Genomic DNA, 16,080 nt, shown 5'->3' with positions numbered 1-16,080 from the left:
TCCTTTCCTTTCTTCTTCATTCCATCCTTCATTAACAAGCATTCACTGAGCACCTTCCACAGGGCTAGATAGCGTTCTAGACACTGGAGGGACAATGGTCAGCAAAACAAACATGTAATCTGACAGACAAATTCTCAGGAGCTTGCATTCCAGTTTGAAAAACAGACATAGACAAGCAACAAATAAACACCTATTTGCAATAGTGATAAGTGCTTTGAGGGACTTTGGGGGTGCTATGGATGGAAACAAGGAGGAAAAGTGACCTTGACTTAGGCCATGAGGAAAGTCTCCATTAGTTCATCACATGTGTCACTTGGTATTTGTCATCTGTCTCCTCTACTAGACTTCAGCTCCACGAGGTCAAGAAGCATGTCTGCTTGGTTCCCTATGGTCTCCCCACCACCTGATATAGAGCCTGGCATAGTACATACTCAATAAACACTTGGTGAAATGAATGAATCAAGACTAGAGATGGCCAACTGGGGCCTCCTCAAGACAGGAAGGTGGTTACAAGCCAGGAAATAGAATTCTCCAGAGAGAATATGTGGAAGGAGAAGAGCAGGAAGCCTGAGAAGACCTAGGGAGAGGAGCCTCAGAGAGGAAAGAATCTGGGGGGTCAGGCCGAGGTGAGGACAGAGAACACCTCACCTTTGTCTTACCCACACATGCTCTCCTTGGCTACCAGCTCCTCCTCAAGCAGGAAGGGCCTCTGAGAATCCATCATTTCCAGCTTCAAAGTCTCCTACAGTTTGGACCCAGGAATCCAAGTCCTTTCCCTAGGGAACTGCAGGGTCTAAAGTGAAGGTTCAGAGGCTCAGAAAGGCTCTGGGGCTTAGGGATTCAGATGGAGCCTAAACTCCACATCTAAAAATCTGTGGCCCACCCATTTCTGTTGGGGCTTAGCTCAGGTGTCTCCTCCTCTAGGAAGACTTACTTGACTCTCAGTCTGAGTTAAAAGCCTCCTTCTGGCTCTTAACAGCCCCTGGTGCTTCCTTTGGTCACTGCTCTGACCACCCCAAGTGTCATCCTCTGCTTAGGGGAGACGTTATGAGTCAATATGAGTAAGAGGGAAGCTGTGCCTTAGGGCCCAGATCCAAAGAGTGGGCACAAATTGGCACTTCTGGATGGAGCCCCATCTCTGAGGGTCTTTTCAGGAGGGGAGAAAAATCTGAGAATTAGACAAGGTGACAAGGGTGGGAGGGAGTGGGAGTGAGAGGTGGGGGTGGAGACAGATTAAGTGCTTATTTCAAGGATACAGGTTGCTGAGGAAGTGGGGAATGAGGGTGGGAAGTTTCCATGGGGCCCAGCCTGAGCTCCTGTTCTGGTTCCCCACTATCTGTACAATCCAGCGCAGGCTCATCTGACATGTGAAGGACAGCCTGCAAAGGCTGAGGCTGCAGGTCCCCCTGCGGCCACAGGGCAGTGACCTAGAACCCGCGGCAGCCGGAACCAGCACAAGAGGCAGGGCGTCTCCACGCACGGCTTTCCCCAGCACTCAGAGACACCGCACCAACATGATGTGGCATGTGTTTTTATGTGGGCAGAAAAAAAGTGCACAGAACAGTGAGGGAGCGGGGAGCAGGTCTGTCCTGGCCTGTCCTCTGATTAGACGGAATTGCAAGGGCCCACCTCCAGTCAGGGGGCTCCCTCAAGGGTGGGGATAAAGTGAAGACCTCGGGCGGGGTTGCTTTACAGTGTATGACCCACCCGTGTGGTCTTGAAATTGGCGGGACCTTTTCTGAATTTGACCACGGAGCCCTCAAGAGTAGAGTACCTCAGGGGCGGGTCTCTCCAGTGGGTGGGGCCTCACAGGGTGGGCTAGGGAGAGACCCCCTAGGCTCAAAGAGCAAGGCCCTGGGGTCTGGAGAGCACGTCTTTTGGGGAAGGGTGGGGTCATTAGGGCCTTGGGCTCTCGCAGGGCCAGGCCTCACAGTCGATTAGCCGAAGAGCTTGACGAAGCAGGGCTGGCAGTAGGGCTTGCCCGCGCGCTCCTGGAAGGAGCCCTTGGTGAGTGGGCGCAGGCAGAAGGTGCAGGTGAAGTGGTCTGGGTGGAAGCGGCGGCCCAGGGCGGACACGCAACGGCCGGTCACGGGGAGGCCACACGTGGCGCACAACGAACCACGCCGCGCGTGGAAATGGTTCTCGCACAGCGGGCGGCCCTCGTGCTCAAAAAAGCTGCCTCCCGAGAAGGGCGCGAAGCATTCCTGGGGGCGGGAGGCCGCGAAAGGATAGGTCAGCCGCCAACCCCCTGACCAGATAACTAGCTTTAGGAGCTTAATAACCCAATGTGGGAACCCCGCTGCCCACAACCCCACCCCAGACGTGAAGCATCGTGCCCTGAATACCTGAATAATCGCCCCGCCCCAGGCTCCTAGTTGGGCTCCCGGTTGGCCCAGCTCCTCTCCTCCCCCCACCCCCCCACCCCCTCCCACAGCCACGCACCCTGCAGACGAAACAGTCCGGGTGCCAGAGTGCGCTGAGCGCCGAGATGTAGTTATCCAGAATGGGGCCTTGACAGCCCTGGCAGCGCGGGGCGAACAGCTGCAGGAAGTCCCGGCGGCAGTAGGGGCGGCCCTCTCGCTCGTGGAAACCTACGGGCGGGAACGGAGCGGAAAGAAAAAAAAAGCGCTGGCTGCACCCAGGACTTGCAAGATCTGAGACTGTGGGGCCAGATGAGGGGCAGTCAGAACGAGCAGCAGAGAGGGAGGGATCGGGTCTAGGGTGGAGGTCGAGTGGGAGGGAATAGGAGGGGCCCCCGATTGTGGGAGAGGGTGGGGCCAGAAGACACGAGGTTGTAGTAGGCTGGACCACAGCGTGCGAGGTGGGATATCGAGCAGACGGGTATCTTTCAGGACTGGAGCCAAGCTCTCACCCTCATCTCCGAAGGGCTCCCCACAACTGACGCAGCAGAAATGCTCCGGGTGCCAGTGGGTGCCCAAGGCAGTAACCATCTTCTGCGGAGAATGAACGGGGACACTCAGCGTGACCCTCCATCCCTTCTACCCTCCCTCTCCCATCATGAACCTAATGTAAGCGGGTTTAAGTAGGAGTTTGAGGCGCTGGAGACCTAACAAGGAACTTGGAAGTCCGAGAGAATGGGCGGAGTCCAAAGGGCCTTGGATGAGGCCAAGGGGCGTGGGGGGGTGGGGGGCGGCTGTGGGAAAGGCGGGGCTCACGTGTCGGATGGGTTGATTGCAGAGGCCACACCGTGGAGAGAAGCGCTCAAAGTAGCATTCAGGGCAGAAGGGGGCTCCGTCCTTCTCAAAGAAGCTGCTGCCTCCCAGGGCCATGGAACAGCCACCGCAAATGAAGTGCTCAGGGTGCCAAGCGCGGCCCAGCGCAGTCACCACCTGCGAGTCGGGGGTAAGGCCTGGGTCAGAGTGGACCTCGGGTTGCCATGTGCCCAGTGAGCTAAGATTTACATGGCACATTTCAAGTTTTCTTTTTTCTTTTTACCATTTGACTCCCTTCACTCATTTCTCCCCACCCACCCTGAGAGGCCAGGATGAAGAACCTAATGTTCGAGTCAGTCTGTGAGTGAGAGATTTCAACCCAGGTCTTCCAGCACAGTGCCTAGGGCCCTCAATAATTTTAGGAGCCCATGAAAATGTTGGAATTGCTTTTAAAATCAGAAGAAAAAAATGAACTAGAAGAAAACGATTTAATGTGTAATATTAATATATTCCTCTTTACACCAACACAGTCATAAAACACAATTTAAAAAAAATTTTTTTAATGGAGGAAGATGAACATGCCTAGGGCCCACAAGAGTCATAATGCCACCCTGCTTTGCTAAGGTTGGAAATTTAGGGATGGTAGCAGGGCACTAAATACAGCAAGAGGATCTAGGTCAACCACTGGGCACAGTTGTTATCAATAATATCTACTCAGTCAATAAGCCAAGAACCAGAGCGCGCAAACCAGATGCTGGTGGAGGAGAAATAGGCTTTGTTGGTGCCTGAGAGATGGTAGGTGGCACCAGCAAGACTTTTGTGAAGACTTGAGATGGAGGTTTGTAAAGGAGCTAATCCAGTGCCGGCATACAGTAGAACTACAATAAATGGTAACTGGGTTGGGATTCTCATCCTGCCACTTACGTGCTGTGTGACGCAGAGCTTTAGTCTCTTCATTTGTAAAATATGAACAATGGTAATACCCACTTCCCAGAGTCATTTATTAAAAGGGAAGAGCACGAAGTCTGGCTGTCAGTGAGGATGGGTCCATGGGTCTCTACCTCCCTACTCACAGCGCTCCACTTACTTGCCCAGCAATAGGTTTATTGCAGGAGCCACAGAGACCCTTGGTCTGGGTGGGAACACCACGGCGGCTGAGATCGGACTGCAGCAGCCCCAGCATGGTGTCTAGGCTGCCCTTGCTAGCCGGCCCTGGTGAGGATGAGGAGCCCTCATTCACAGAGCTTGGCACCGGTGGCTGGGTTGGCCCAGAGGCTGGAAGCTGCAGCAAGGAGGACATGAGAGTTGAGTCAGCAAGGCAGCAGATATGGAAGGTTCTAAAAGGGGTTGGGAAGCCACAAATCTACACTGGCCCACACCCCACCTGGTTCACGTGGTTTTGGACACGGAAGTCAGACAGCGAAGCCATCAGTCTATCCAACTCCAGGGTAGCTGAGGTTGCTGAAGGCTTTGGGAGAGCAGGGGATGGGCTGGGAGGGCTGTGAAGAACACAAGTTGTGTCAGCTCAGAGCCCCCCAGAGTAATGAGTGCTATCCTCCAGTAACTCAGGTAGCCATCACATCTCTCCCCGCTCTGCCAACTATGTCAAACTCACAGGCTGGGCCTTTTCTTGTCCTCAGATTGGTCCTCCTTCTGTTCCCCTGCAGTCTCCTTGCTTGATGGGAACTGAGACATTATTTCATCTGCAGAGAGGAAAGAAGGGCACTGGACAGGGGCCCATACTCCACCCCCTCCCACTTAAGGCTTGGGTCCCTTTAGCTGCTACTCTGCGAAGAGTATACCCCTCAGTCTCTGCCCTTCCCTGCCCTGTCCCCAGCCCCTCGAGGCCTGTCTCCGTGACCTGGTACCTGTGATGTTGAACTGGGTAGCATTAAGTTCCTGAAGCAACCGGTCTAGCTCACAGAGCCCTGTGCCCAAGACACCACTGGAAGAGGAGAATGGAGGGGCTGCAGGGGCCACAGGCTTTGGGGACCGAGGCTTGCAAACCGTACTGGAAAACATGGTGGGAGTCTGTGTTCAGGGGTGGGGAATCCAAGCCTCCTTACCTGAGTCTCAATTGCCTTCCCCATCCCCCCAGTTCCCAGGCCCCTCACCTGTACAGATGGTCCTTGTCCCCAGAGGCTCCTGAAGACTCCCCAGACCCTGTCTACAGAGAGAAGGACACAAGTGTGGATGATAGGCCTGTACTTCGCCCCACTCAAGCCCAGATTCCCCTAGCCCTAGCCAAGCTTGGCCCTAGTGTTGCCCCAGTCCCTAGTATGTGATCTCACCTGTGGCTGGTGGCCATAGGGCAGGGGAGCTGTGAGAGGCTCTGCGGACCGCTCTTTTGGAACCCCTGACCTTGGCATGTGTGAGGTGGTGGTCTCCAGGTCGGAGAGCAGGGCATCTGCAGGGAAGAGGCCGTCAGGATGGGAAGTTGAGAGGTTAAGGTTAGAGCAGAGACAGGACCTTAAGAGGTTAGAGGTTAAGGGTTCCAAGTAGGCAGTAGTTAAGGACAGAAGCCAGTATTAAGAGCAGAGGTCAGGAATCAGACAGAAACACAGGTCAGACCAAGGCAGAGAAGTAGAAGGGCAGCAAGGAATATTTATGACCAAAACATCCCAAATGGCTCATCTTGGGAGTCATGCACAAAAGCTGCCTGATTCTTTTATTCTCTGCATCTTCCCTGATGCAGTCAAAATTGACTCTTTACTCAAGCCAAATTTGACTTCACCCCAAATTGCTCAATTGGCTGTATGCCTGGCACCCAACTTTCTGATTGGGTGCTCTTTCTGCCCACTAATTCCTGCCCCCTCCCGCACCTCAACAGGCCCGCCCAGCCCTGGCGCATCTCCAGGCGCTAGGTCCCACCCTAGTCTCCCCATTGGCAGGTCTGCTGGGACCTGCATTCTGATTGGCTTATTTTCCACAGAGCCGGTTACCCCTGCTGAGCAGCACCCCCTATCGCAGGGTGCCTGAACCCCTTCTCTCGCATGGAGAGCACAGCCTTCCAACCGTTTCCAACAGACCAGAAGGAGGAGATGCCTGGGTCCTCCTTCCTCCACCAAGACACCACCCCCCACCACCTCCCTTCCCCAGATCTAGATCCTTTAAACTCTTTCCTTCCCAGAACCTAGAAGTCCCTGCTCCTTTACTCAACTCTGAGTACCATAGTGGGACCCTTAACCTCTCCCTGGCATCTTGGCACTCATCTATTCTCTTTGTGCCCCCCCAAAGACCCGACCCCTACCATATTTAGGGGCCCTTCATTATTTTCTTCCCCAAACCCTGAGACGGGCCTGTTTTCTTCTCCAGAATTTGATGTCATATTCTCCCTTCCTGTATACTTTCCCAGTGCCCGGACCCCAGACCCCTTTAACCCCTCCTTTCCCAGCGCCCCTGAGCCCAGGCGCCCACTGGCGGGCGCTGCACCTCCCTGCCCATCGGTCGGCAGCTAGTGATGGAGGAGCTGAGCGAGGGAAGAAGGGAGGGAGCGGCCAGTCCAGGAAAAGGCAGGAAGGGAGAGGCAGGAATGGGGACGTGGAGTCGGAAAGGAGGCGCGGGCAGAGACCAGAATCAAGAAGACAGGAGGCGGGAATGGGAAGGCGCGGGGGAGGGAGTGCGAGGGGTTTCCAGCATGGGGAAGCGGGCCCAGATGGCGGTGAGGAGCTGGGGAAAAGGGGACTCGAGCCCCACTCACCCAGGTCCTCCATGGCGGGGCGCGGGCGCGCACCGCGCGGGGCGAGCAGGGCGGGGGCTGTGTCCGGTGGGGGCGGGGGGCGGGGGGGACGTCCGGGAGTTGGAGGCCCGGCCGTGACCATGTAAGGAAGCCGGGACCCGCTGGGATGGGGCTTTGGGGGGGGGCGGGGGTGCAAAGAACAGCAGAACTCGGGATGGGGGCGTGTAAGGGAGGGAGGGCCACGGCCCACCCAGGCCCAGCCCGCCTGTCTGCCGCGGAGGCAGCCACACCCCAGCCTTGGCCTCAGCTGCCGGGAGCCCAGGCGGCCAGAGCCAAAGTCAGAGAAGTGGCTCTCCCAGATCAAGCTCGGGATCCTCTGCTCAATGAGACTCTTAGACACAGGCTGAGAGGACCTCAAGCAGACACCTCCCGAAGCTAGCACCCTGAGTCCTATACAGGAGCCCTGTCCACTGAGGCCGTTCCTGAGAGACTTGCTCCAGACAGAATTTTTGGGTTTAGGGCAGGAGTGATGGGTCTAAGGATCAGACAACAGGTTCAGAAGACACAGGTAAACTGAACCCAGGCCCAAACCCCATGCAGACTCAGGGAAAACATTCCCAGGCAGCCAGACCACAGCCAGCCTTCAAGACAAAGCCCTCCCCAACACCGAGGCAACCCAGACCTGTTCCAAAAGAGCCCTTTCCCAAGATACTGGTGAACACAGACAAGCAAGACACAGACTCCAGTCACAAAAGGAACAAGAGACCTTCCCTGGACTGAGACCCTGAGAAATCAAAGTGGAAATGAACACTTAAGAGATGAGTATGGACAGACACAACAGTGTTGCTGCCGCTGGACTGTGGGTCTCAATCCAGCCCTCGGTCCAGACATGAGTATTGGACTGTGGGCTTCAACCCAGGGGCAAATTAAACTGACCTGGAGAGCTTTGTAAAAATACTGATGCCCAGGGCATCCTCCCCTCAGTCCAATTCAGTGAGAAAGTACCTAGACATCAACATTTTTAAAAAGCTCTCCGGGTGGCTCTAATGCACCACCTGAGAACACAGAACTGGACACAGGCACAGATATCAAGTGTCAACCTTAGCACCCCAGAGGCTAACAGGCAGGCCCAGCCCAGGCACGCTCCTCAGTCAGGCTCCCACCTGAGTGGTTAGTGATCTGGGATCCAGGTGATAGAGAGACCCTGCCTTGAGAGACCATAGCACAACATAAGCCCTTCCCTAACCTGAATGCACCCCAGGGCTCTGGCTATCTCTGAGCAAAACTAAGACAGGGCCTGCCTCCGGGACTCCAGGAACACAGCAGGGCTTCCCTTAGGCTAATAGCAGAAGGATACATAAGTGGCCCAAGAGATGAAAACAGACCCAGAGACTGAAGGCCTAAGATGAGTGATAGACGCTCAGGAAACAGTAATGCCAAGGCCTTGGACCTACATCCCCACACTTACTGCATTCCCTCAGCCCAGCCCCTTCATCCCTGACCAAAGTCTGTACGTCTAGCTGGGTATTTGAGCAATGAAGTTGCATGAGCAGGAAGCAGGCTCCTTCCAGTACTCTATTCTATCCCAGGACTCCAAGAACTTACTTATTAAACTCCTACATGCCAGGGGTGGCCTATATTGAGATTACAGCAACCTGAACAAGACGCTGGTTGATTGGGAGCGGGGGGGGAGTCCCACAGGAAAGTAAGCAAAGACACCACACAATAGGAGTATCCAACTCCAAAGTTTTTAATCTCAACTCTGGAAGGCTGGGCCAGGCCAGGTTGCCTGGGGCCCCGGGCTGTTCCCCATCTGAGGGCTCCATACTCCAACCGTGGCCTTGGCTTCTCATTCCTGCATCTTCAGACCATCACCTTGGGGGTATAGTTCCGTTCTCTCATCAATCCTTGATGGTGACTTCTGCTCAGCCTCCTCTCATGCTGCTCTGAGGGGGTCCTCCTTCACAGCCAACTCGTCCTTGGATCCCCTCCCAGGGAACATCACCAGTCTAAGCGGGAACCCTTGGCCCCCAATTCAACCCCCATCACCACAGCCAGTAAAGCCTCGGTCAGGGGCCCTGCCTCCTCTCCTGCTGCCTCCACAAGCCCCACTAAGGCCAAAGCCCGCTTCCGCGGGCACTGCCCTGGCCCCAGGGTCCAGCGGGCACAATGGGCAACCAACCGGGGCCGGCCCAGGCGGAATACCTCACCCACTGACTCTGGGCCACCATGGGGTCCCAGATGGATATGGCCCACAGCCTCTTCTAGCTCCTCCTCCAGCCCAGGCAGCAAGAAACGGCCCGCAGCCTCCAGTGCCTCCTCAGCCTCTGAGCCCAGCAGGGGCTGGCCTGGTGGGGGAATGGGCCTCAGGGCGGCCCCACAGCCCCGGCAGCCATGCAAGTGATGCAGGATAGGCCAGGCTGCGCTGGGTGACAGGCCTCGAAGGGGCACCAGGTCCATCTGGGCTTCGGCAAAGCTGCCAGCTAGCAGAGCCCGGAAGAAAGGTGAGGCAGTAGCTGAGGCAGCTCGCTGGGCAGGGAGCCGTAGGCCTGAGTCCAGTAGGAAGTGCAGGTCAGGGGCTGGGACGGGGGCTGGGCCCAGCAGAGGTTCATAGAGGCAAGGGGATGGGGGATCTAGGTCCAAGGGGATTGGAGGTGGAGGGGCTGGAATCACAGTGGGAGACAGCAGGCCTTGGAGGCAGGAAAGGGAGTCGGCAGCAAAGAAGAGGAAGAGTGGATGTGGAGCTGGCCGAGTTAGCGCTGAGAGGAGGAGACGGAGGCCGCCCTGGTCCAGAAGTAGCCGGCGCCACAGAGAGGGCTTCCTTTGGGAAGAAAGGTGAAAAAGGATGACATTGCGGAATAGCAACCTTGCCCCCCTGACCCCTGTGAGACACCCACGGCCCCCCTCACCGACAGATGAAGGGCAGGGTCAGTGCACAGGCCACACGGTCCTCAGGGCTTCCAGAGAGCAGCAGGTGAGTGAGGGCGCCCACGCCAAAGGGTGATTCAGCCTGCACGGTCAAGTTCTGCAGCAACATCTCACCTGCAGAGATGGACAAAGCAGGTCAGGTTGGGAGTTGATGTCCCACTCTGGGTCCCTGAAAGGAGGCAAAAACCTCAGGGCATGGAAGAGGGGATGACTACAGGCCCTAGAGGGAAAGGGTCCAGATGCTAGGAAATGGGAGGTCAAGGACAAGCACAAAGTGTGATGGTCAGAGAGTGGAGTCAGAACACAGAAGCAGGGCAGTTCCTGGCCATGTTGGGGTGAGGAGTGGGGGTGCCTGGGAGGACATGGGGCCTGAGCCGTGGGTTTCCAAGTCAGTGTGCCCAGTGGGAAGGCAGTCAGGACAATGAAGAACCAAGAGCCGACTGGGTAAAGAAATAGAGACAAGCGTGATTCTCAGTTGTTGGGGCCAAGCCTGGTGTCGGGGTATCTAGGCCCAAAGACTTGGGCAGAGGATGGGGCAGAACTTGGCATCCTGGGAGTCCCTCTCCTCCTCCCATGTGGTGACTGAAGCTGGACGGTAGGCTGGAGAGGGCAGTGAGAGCCACGAGCAGCATGGTGAGGTTCTCAGTCCAGAACTAGAGGGGGATGGGGCCTCTTATAGGAGACACACCCAGCTCCCGGTGCTGGCGCCGAGCCGGCCGGGCACGCAGTGAGGGCCAGTCATCCGGGGCAACGCCTAACACGAGCCAGGCGCGCAGCAGCGCAGCACCATAGCTGCGCACGAAGGCCTCGAGACAGGCAGGGTTGCAGGTAAGGCGTGCCAGGATGCGCAGTGCGCGTGGGCTCGGTGGGCCTGGCGAGCCCGTCACATAGGCCAGCAGGCCACACAGGGCCGGGCCGGTCACCAAGGCCCCACTTGGGTCAGGAGCCTGGGAGAATCGTGACAGGAGCAGCAGCGCTGGCCCCTCACGGCCCCAAGGCTCCTCGGCAGTGGCAGCAGGGCTGCGGCCAGGTGTGCGCAGTGTGCGAGGCGTCCGCAGTGAGGTGGGACCCAGGGTGGGGCTGGTTGGCTCAGCTGGCTCGGGTGGTGGTGGAGGCGGGGGACATCGCTCAGGGGACCAGTCAGGGGAGATGTCTCCCGGGCCTGCAGCATAGCCCTCAGAGATCAGCCACGACCTGCAGAGGGAGAAAGGAGAGACTGAACCCACAGCCACGGTAAAGGAGCAGGGCCAAAAGAGCTGTCATGCAAAAAGAGGTGACTGAAGCCAGAAGAGGAGGTGGGCCCGAGGGGAGACAGGGGAGAAAGAGAAATGGGGGGAAAAAAAAAACCCAACTCATTTAGCAATTACTGATGCCTATTATGTGCTAAGCCCAGTATTGGGTACTGGGCACAAACAATGAACAAAACTAAAGTCCCCATCCTCCTAGAATTTATGTTCTAGTGAGGGGCAAACAGACAACAAAATAAAAAAGGCCCAGTGAACGTGTCTGGGTCCCAAAGTTCAGAGGTGCTGGGGTAGAGTCAAGGCCAAAGGCAGACCCAGGAAGAGAGGACATGTGTTTAATGGTGACTTGAAAGTGGTCTTGTCCAGGGAGAACGAGGGATCAATGAGAATCAGTAAGAATCCTACTGAGACAGAGTGGGGGATGAGGGTAGTGAAGGGAGCCAGAGCCCTCAATCCACAGCCATCAGGTGGGCACTCACCTGAGGCTTCGGAAGCTTCCAGCCTCTGCCCGGTCAGGGGTCCGCTCCTCAGGAAAGTCCCAAGAGGCAGCTTCTCTTCCCTCTTCTTCCTCATCACCAGCATCACCACACAGCTGCCCAGCCAAGAGAGGTACAAGTCCCAGAGCTTGTAGCCGGCCCAGAGCTCCGGTATCATAGAGGAAGCCCACAAGGGCAGCCACGACACGAGGGTGCCAGGCACTGGCACGAGGGTCCCGTAGCAGACCCATCAACAGCTCCAAACCACCCGCATCCCGCAGCCGGGCTCGGTTGATGGCCTCCCGGCACAGCAGGCACACAGCCCGCACCAGGGGCTGCTGGGAGGCTGGGCCAGCCCCATTGGGCCCCCTGCGCCGCCAGAGCTCACCCAGGAGTACGTCCACACCGCCAGCATTGCCCAGTGCAGGCCGGACAAGGCCTTGGGCACATAGGTTGGCAAGGATCAGGATAGTTGCCTCTCGTACTGCCTTTTTGGGGTGGGAGGCCAAACTGACCAGTGGTCCTAGTGCCCCACCCAGACTTAGCTGCTCAGCACAGGCCCGGGAGCAGCCCCGACTCAGCTCCAAGAGTGCCCGAACTAGGGCCAAGGTCAGCGCAGGGTCTGGGGCAGCGGCCAGAAGCTCAGCCAGAGGGCGCACTGCTCCTTGCTGTGCCAGGGCCAGGCGGTGCTGGGGTGAGTCCGCCAGGTTGCGGAGCGCGCGCACCACACTCTGCAGGCACTGTGAGTCCTGGCAGGCTGTCAGGTTGTCAACGAGCAAGGGAACAGCACCTGGAGAGGGAAGAGGAGGACAAAGAGTGAGCAAGGAGATACCCAAGCCCCTTTCCCACCACAAGCCCTAGTAACTCCACACGCACAGCCTTCTCACCCGCAGAATGGATGTCCCCACAGCTCTCAGGTTCCATGGCTAAGTTCCCCAGAGCACGGGCTGTTCGGTTCTGGATGCTATCTGTCTTCACACATTGAAGAATAGTCACTGCAAGAGAATTCAGCCTCTTGAGGGTCCCGCTCCTTCTTGTCTCTCTCATTAACGACCTCAAGAATGTGACCTGAGAGCGCCAGGGAAGGCCTCCAGAGAGGCTAACACTTAATGGGTCTGAAAGGTTAAATAGGTATTTGTTAGAAAGATGGTGGATGGGGCTGTTACAGGGCATTTCAGGTTTGGAAGCAGCCTTTGCAAAGGCCCAGAAATGAGATCCGATGTCTGTGCTGGGCCTCAAATGCCAGGCCAAGGGATCAGACAGGACTTGAATATGAGGGCACTGGGAACTACACAGGATTTTAAGAATAGGAGTGCTGTGATACAATCTGGTAGCCATGGGGGAAAACAGATTATGGAGGAAAAGAGTAAGGCCGGGGGAGCAGCAAGGAGGCTGTCCCAATTGTTAAGATGAGAAAGGACAGTGGCTTAAAGCTAAGCCCAGCACATGGGCACCAGTCCCTGAGCACATGATGGGAGAAGGATAAATGGGGATGGATTCAGGAGATATTTAAAATGCAGAATAGTGACTGAATGACAAGGGTCCTACGCTAATAAAATCTGTAATTTATTGAGGACTTATTAATGTGCCAGGTCTCTTGTCAAACATGTTATGGTCCAGATGCATTTTATACAGGTTTAAGATATGTGAAAGTTTCGTTTTATCCAAAAAATTAAGATTTCATCAAAATTGGCATAATTTCCTAACAGGCAGGAGTGTATAAACCATACTCCCAACATTGCCACTAGGAGGCGCCAACTTAGCTGGTAAACAGAAAAACTTGTTTTGTTTTAAGATTTTAATTATTTGACACACAGAGAGAGACAGAGAGAACAAGCAGGGGGCGCAGCAGGCCAAAGGACAGGGAGAAGCAGACCCCCCCCCACCCCCGCCGAGCAGGGACCCGACGCGGGGCTCCATCCCAGGACCATGGGATCATGACCTGAGCCGAAGGCCGACCGACTGAACCACCCAGGCGCCCCGCTTGTTATCTTTCATTAGGATTTCTTCTTATTGTTATTAGTTTTTAATAACTCAAAGTAGCCAGTCCATGCTTAGAATATCTGTGTTCTCTACTTGTATTTCATTTTCTCCCTACCTCAATTTTGCGAGGTAGCTATTATTCCACTTCTCACTGCAGAGAACCATTACACCTTCTGACCCAAGTTCGTCAAATGGCAGCCCTGTACACAGCCACCCACTAGGCATTGAGTGTCTGCTATAAAGCTCATAAATGGAGAGTAAGAATCACCTAGAAGTCACCATATAACCTTTTGGTCTCCACTGGCCCAAATTCGAGGAAACAACCAATACGCAGGTCATGGCTGAATTATCTGATCTGGTCAGGTCCGGGTGTAGATAAAGAAAGCTTGAGGGCTTTATGGGTGTTGCGCGATCAGAAGGCATGTTCTTTCAGGCTACAACACAAAGAACTCAAAACTCCGCCCAGGCCCAGAAACAGAAGTTCCTGGGCGTGTGGAATTCTTCTAGGAAATGAGGGCGGAGCACTTACCCAAAGGGAGAATGCCTCCGAGTCTGCGCACTTCAGCCCGGCACGCCCCTTCCGTACAGCAGTTGGCTAGGATGCTGAGCGCCAAGTCCAGAGTCTTGCGCAGGCGCGCTGGCGGCGAGGGCGTGGACGACGACGCAGCGGAGGGGGCAGGGCCCGGCGAGGGGGCGGGGCCAGCAGAAGTCGCGGACTCGACGGACGAGGGGGCGGAGCCGGGGCCAGCCTGGGACGGGGCGGGATCCGCTGCAGCCGCTCGCCGTAGCAGCGCGAGAAGGGGGCGGAGCCCGCCGCGCGCCCGGAAGCGCTCGATCCCCCCTGCAGCCTTGACGTGGCGCGTGCGGAGGGCTAAGAGCGCACGGCCCAAGGGTGTCTCGTTGGTAGCTGTGTCCTTTCCCCCACCTAGACCCTCCCCGGCCGCCGCCGTGAGCTGCGCGAGGCAGAACGAGAGCGAGTCCGTGAGGGTCTGTTTCGCAGCCGCCATCTTGGCTCAAGCCTAAGGCTCCGCCCCCTCCTCGCCGCTCCTCCAAGGGAGCGGAACTGGAAGAGAGGGGCGTGGCCAGGCACGACCTCCTCTCTGACGCTTTTTAAGTAGCGCCGCCGCTGTTATTTTGCAAGTTGGAAGTTGTAGTTCTCAATCCCGGTACTCTGGGCAGTCGCAGAAGGCACGTAGAGAGTAGTGGTTATCTAATCGTTGTGCGAACCCAGGAGGCGCGTGTGGTGCATGGTGGGATCTGTAGTCTGCGCCTTGCTTAGCACGCCTGGCTTAGGTCAGAGGAGAAACTCTCCGGGGCCTCGCAGTGGGCTGGTTCCTTTGGAGAACTCAGACATCCGACCATGGAGTCTCAGTACCGTGCTGCTCCAGGTGGCGTGGCTACTCCAACTACACCTCCCCCCCCCCCGCGCGTGTTCACGACAGCGACTGCCTTTTCCTTCCAGCTCGCTTCCCTGCCCCACAGTGATGGCCCGGGCACTGAAATCCGCGCTGACGGACTCAGGATCGCGAGCCAGGACCAAAGTATCAAGTTCCTGACAGCGGCCACTGATGGTGAGCTCTTGCTCAGTTAAGTGAATGAGAGGGTTAAACCTACCGAGACCGTTCCCTGCCACTTCCTAGAGCGGCACGGGCTAGTGGAAATTTCCGGTTCCGGTGCTGACCTCCCTCCCCCTCCACCCCCCCCGCCCTAGCCCCTTGGGTCCGGAATGTGTCCTGGTCAGCCTTAGCTTGTGAACTGAGTGGCTGGTTTTTAGGAAACAGGTCTTTCTTCACTGTGGCAGGGGAGAACTTGGAGGCGGCGGAGTGGCAGGGGAATCGGAGTTAGGATCCCGGGGGTCCCAGAGCTCCGCCCTCCTTAGGGTAGTTGTTCCACCCGAGCGGCCCTCCCTGGTGTATATGCGACAGTCGGCCCCCTGGGAAATGCGGCTGGTTCTGAAATACCTATGTAGGTCACGGTCTGGCCCAGGGAAGAAACCTCTAATGAAGAACGACTTAGCGGGGCCGTCGCTTTAGTGAGCACGCCCAATTCATTGAGCACCAGTGCATGCACTTGGGTGAACAGCCCTATGCCTGCTCAGAATGTGGCAAAACCTTCTGCCACAGCTCCAAGCTCCTTAAACACCAATGCTCGCACACAGGCAAGATGCCTTATAAATGCTCCAGTTGCAGCAAGAGTTTTGTAGACAGTTCAGATCTGCTCCAGCACCAACATACACAAGCCAGAAGCCTTACGCTTGCAGTGAGTGTGGCAAGAGCTTCAGCCAGAGTTCCCACCTGCTCATCCACCATGTGGCCCACAGTGGTGAGAAGCTCTATGTCTGTCTGCAATGTGGCATTTGCCAGCAGCTCCAACCTCAGCCAGCACCAAGAGACGTGCCAGGGCGGCAGCTGCTGCCAATATCCCTGGCTTCAGTTTCAGCCCAAACTTCAGTCCCAATTTGGTCCAGTCCTCAAGGAGCCTGAGCATCTCTAAGCTCTCCTCTCTAAGCATCTCCTTTCTGCTCCTCTGGGGCTGTTGATTCATGGACTGAATCAGGGAAACCCAGGCTGGAAGAATTAGAACAGTAGAGCCTTAAA

General features: G+C 56.3%; 2 protein-coding genes across 5 annotated transcripts; both read right to left on the bottom strand.

Moving 5' to 3' along the window:
* Positions 1-1,515: 1,515 nt before the first annotated feature.
* Positions 1,516-6,886, bottom strand: TGFB1I1 (transforming growth factor beta 1 induced transcript 1). Its single transcript, XM_028109869.2, has 11 exons — positions 6,874-6,886; positions 5,465-5,580; positions 5,288-5,340; positions 5,042-5,184; positions 4,789-4,876; positions 4,558-4,672; positions 4,261-4,455; positions 3,177-3,350; positions 2,873-2,954; positions 2,443-2,591; positions 1,516-2,204 (listed from the first exon to the last, which is right to left on the bottom strand). The coding sequence occupies exons 1-11, from the start codon at positions 6,884-6,886 to the stop codon at positions 1,938-1,940; spliced, it is 1,395 nt and encodes a 464-aa protein (XP_027965670.1). The 3' UTR covers positions 1,516-1,937.
* A 1,700-nt stretch (positions 6,887-8,586) lies between these two features.
* ARMC5 (armadillo repeat containing 5) lies at positions 8,587-14,508 on the bottom strand. 4 transcript variants are annotated; one of them, XM_028109864.2, is made up of 6 exons: positions 14,013-14,508; positions 12,388-12,495; positions 11,504-12,290; positions 10,469-10,974; positions 9,762-9,894; positions 8,587-9,673 (listed from the first exon to the last, which is right to left on the bottom strand). In XM_028109864.2, the coding sequence occupies exons 1-6, from the start codon at positions 14,488-14,490 to the stop codon at positions 8,854-8,856; spliced, it is 2,832 nt and encodes a 943-aa protein (XP_027965665.1). In that variant the 5' UTR covers positions 14,491-14,508; the 3' UTR covers positions 8,587-8,853. The 4 variants fall into 4 exon arrangements, with proteins under 4 accessions (XP_027965665.1, XP_027965666.1, XP_087885231.1 ...); XM_028109865.2 differs by lacking the exon at positions 14,013-14,508 and adding an exon at positions 13,752-13,976; XM_088029105.1 differs by lacking the exon at positions 14,013-14,508 and adding an exon at positions 13,771-13,976.
* Positions 14,509-16,080: the final 1,572 nt, after the last annotated feature.

The sequence above is a fragment of the Eumetopias jubatus genome, unplaced genomic scaffold (genome assembly GCF_037043125.1).
Source record: "Eumetopias jubatus isolate StellerSeaLion01/CBP00866 unplaced genomic scaffold, mEumJub1_p1.0 scaffold_12, whole genome shotgun sequence".
Classification (NCBI taxonomy): domain Eukaryota; kingdom Metazoa; phylum Chordata; class Mammalia; order Carnivora; family Otariidae; genus Eumetopias; species Eumetopias jubatus.
Note: the sequence above shows the minus strand (reverse complement) of the source record. Positions and strands in the feature narration are given on the sequence as shown.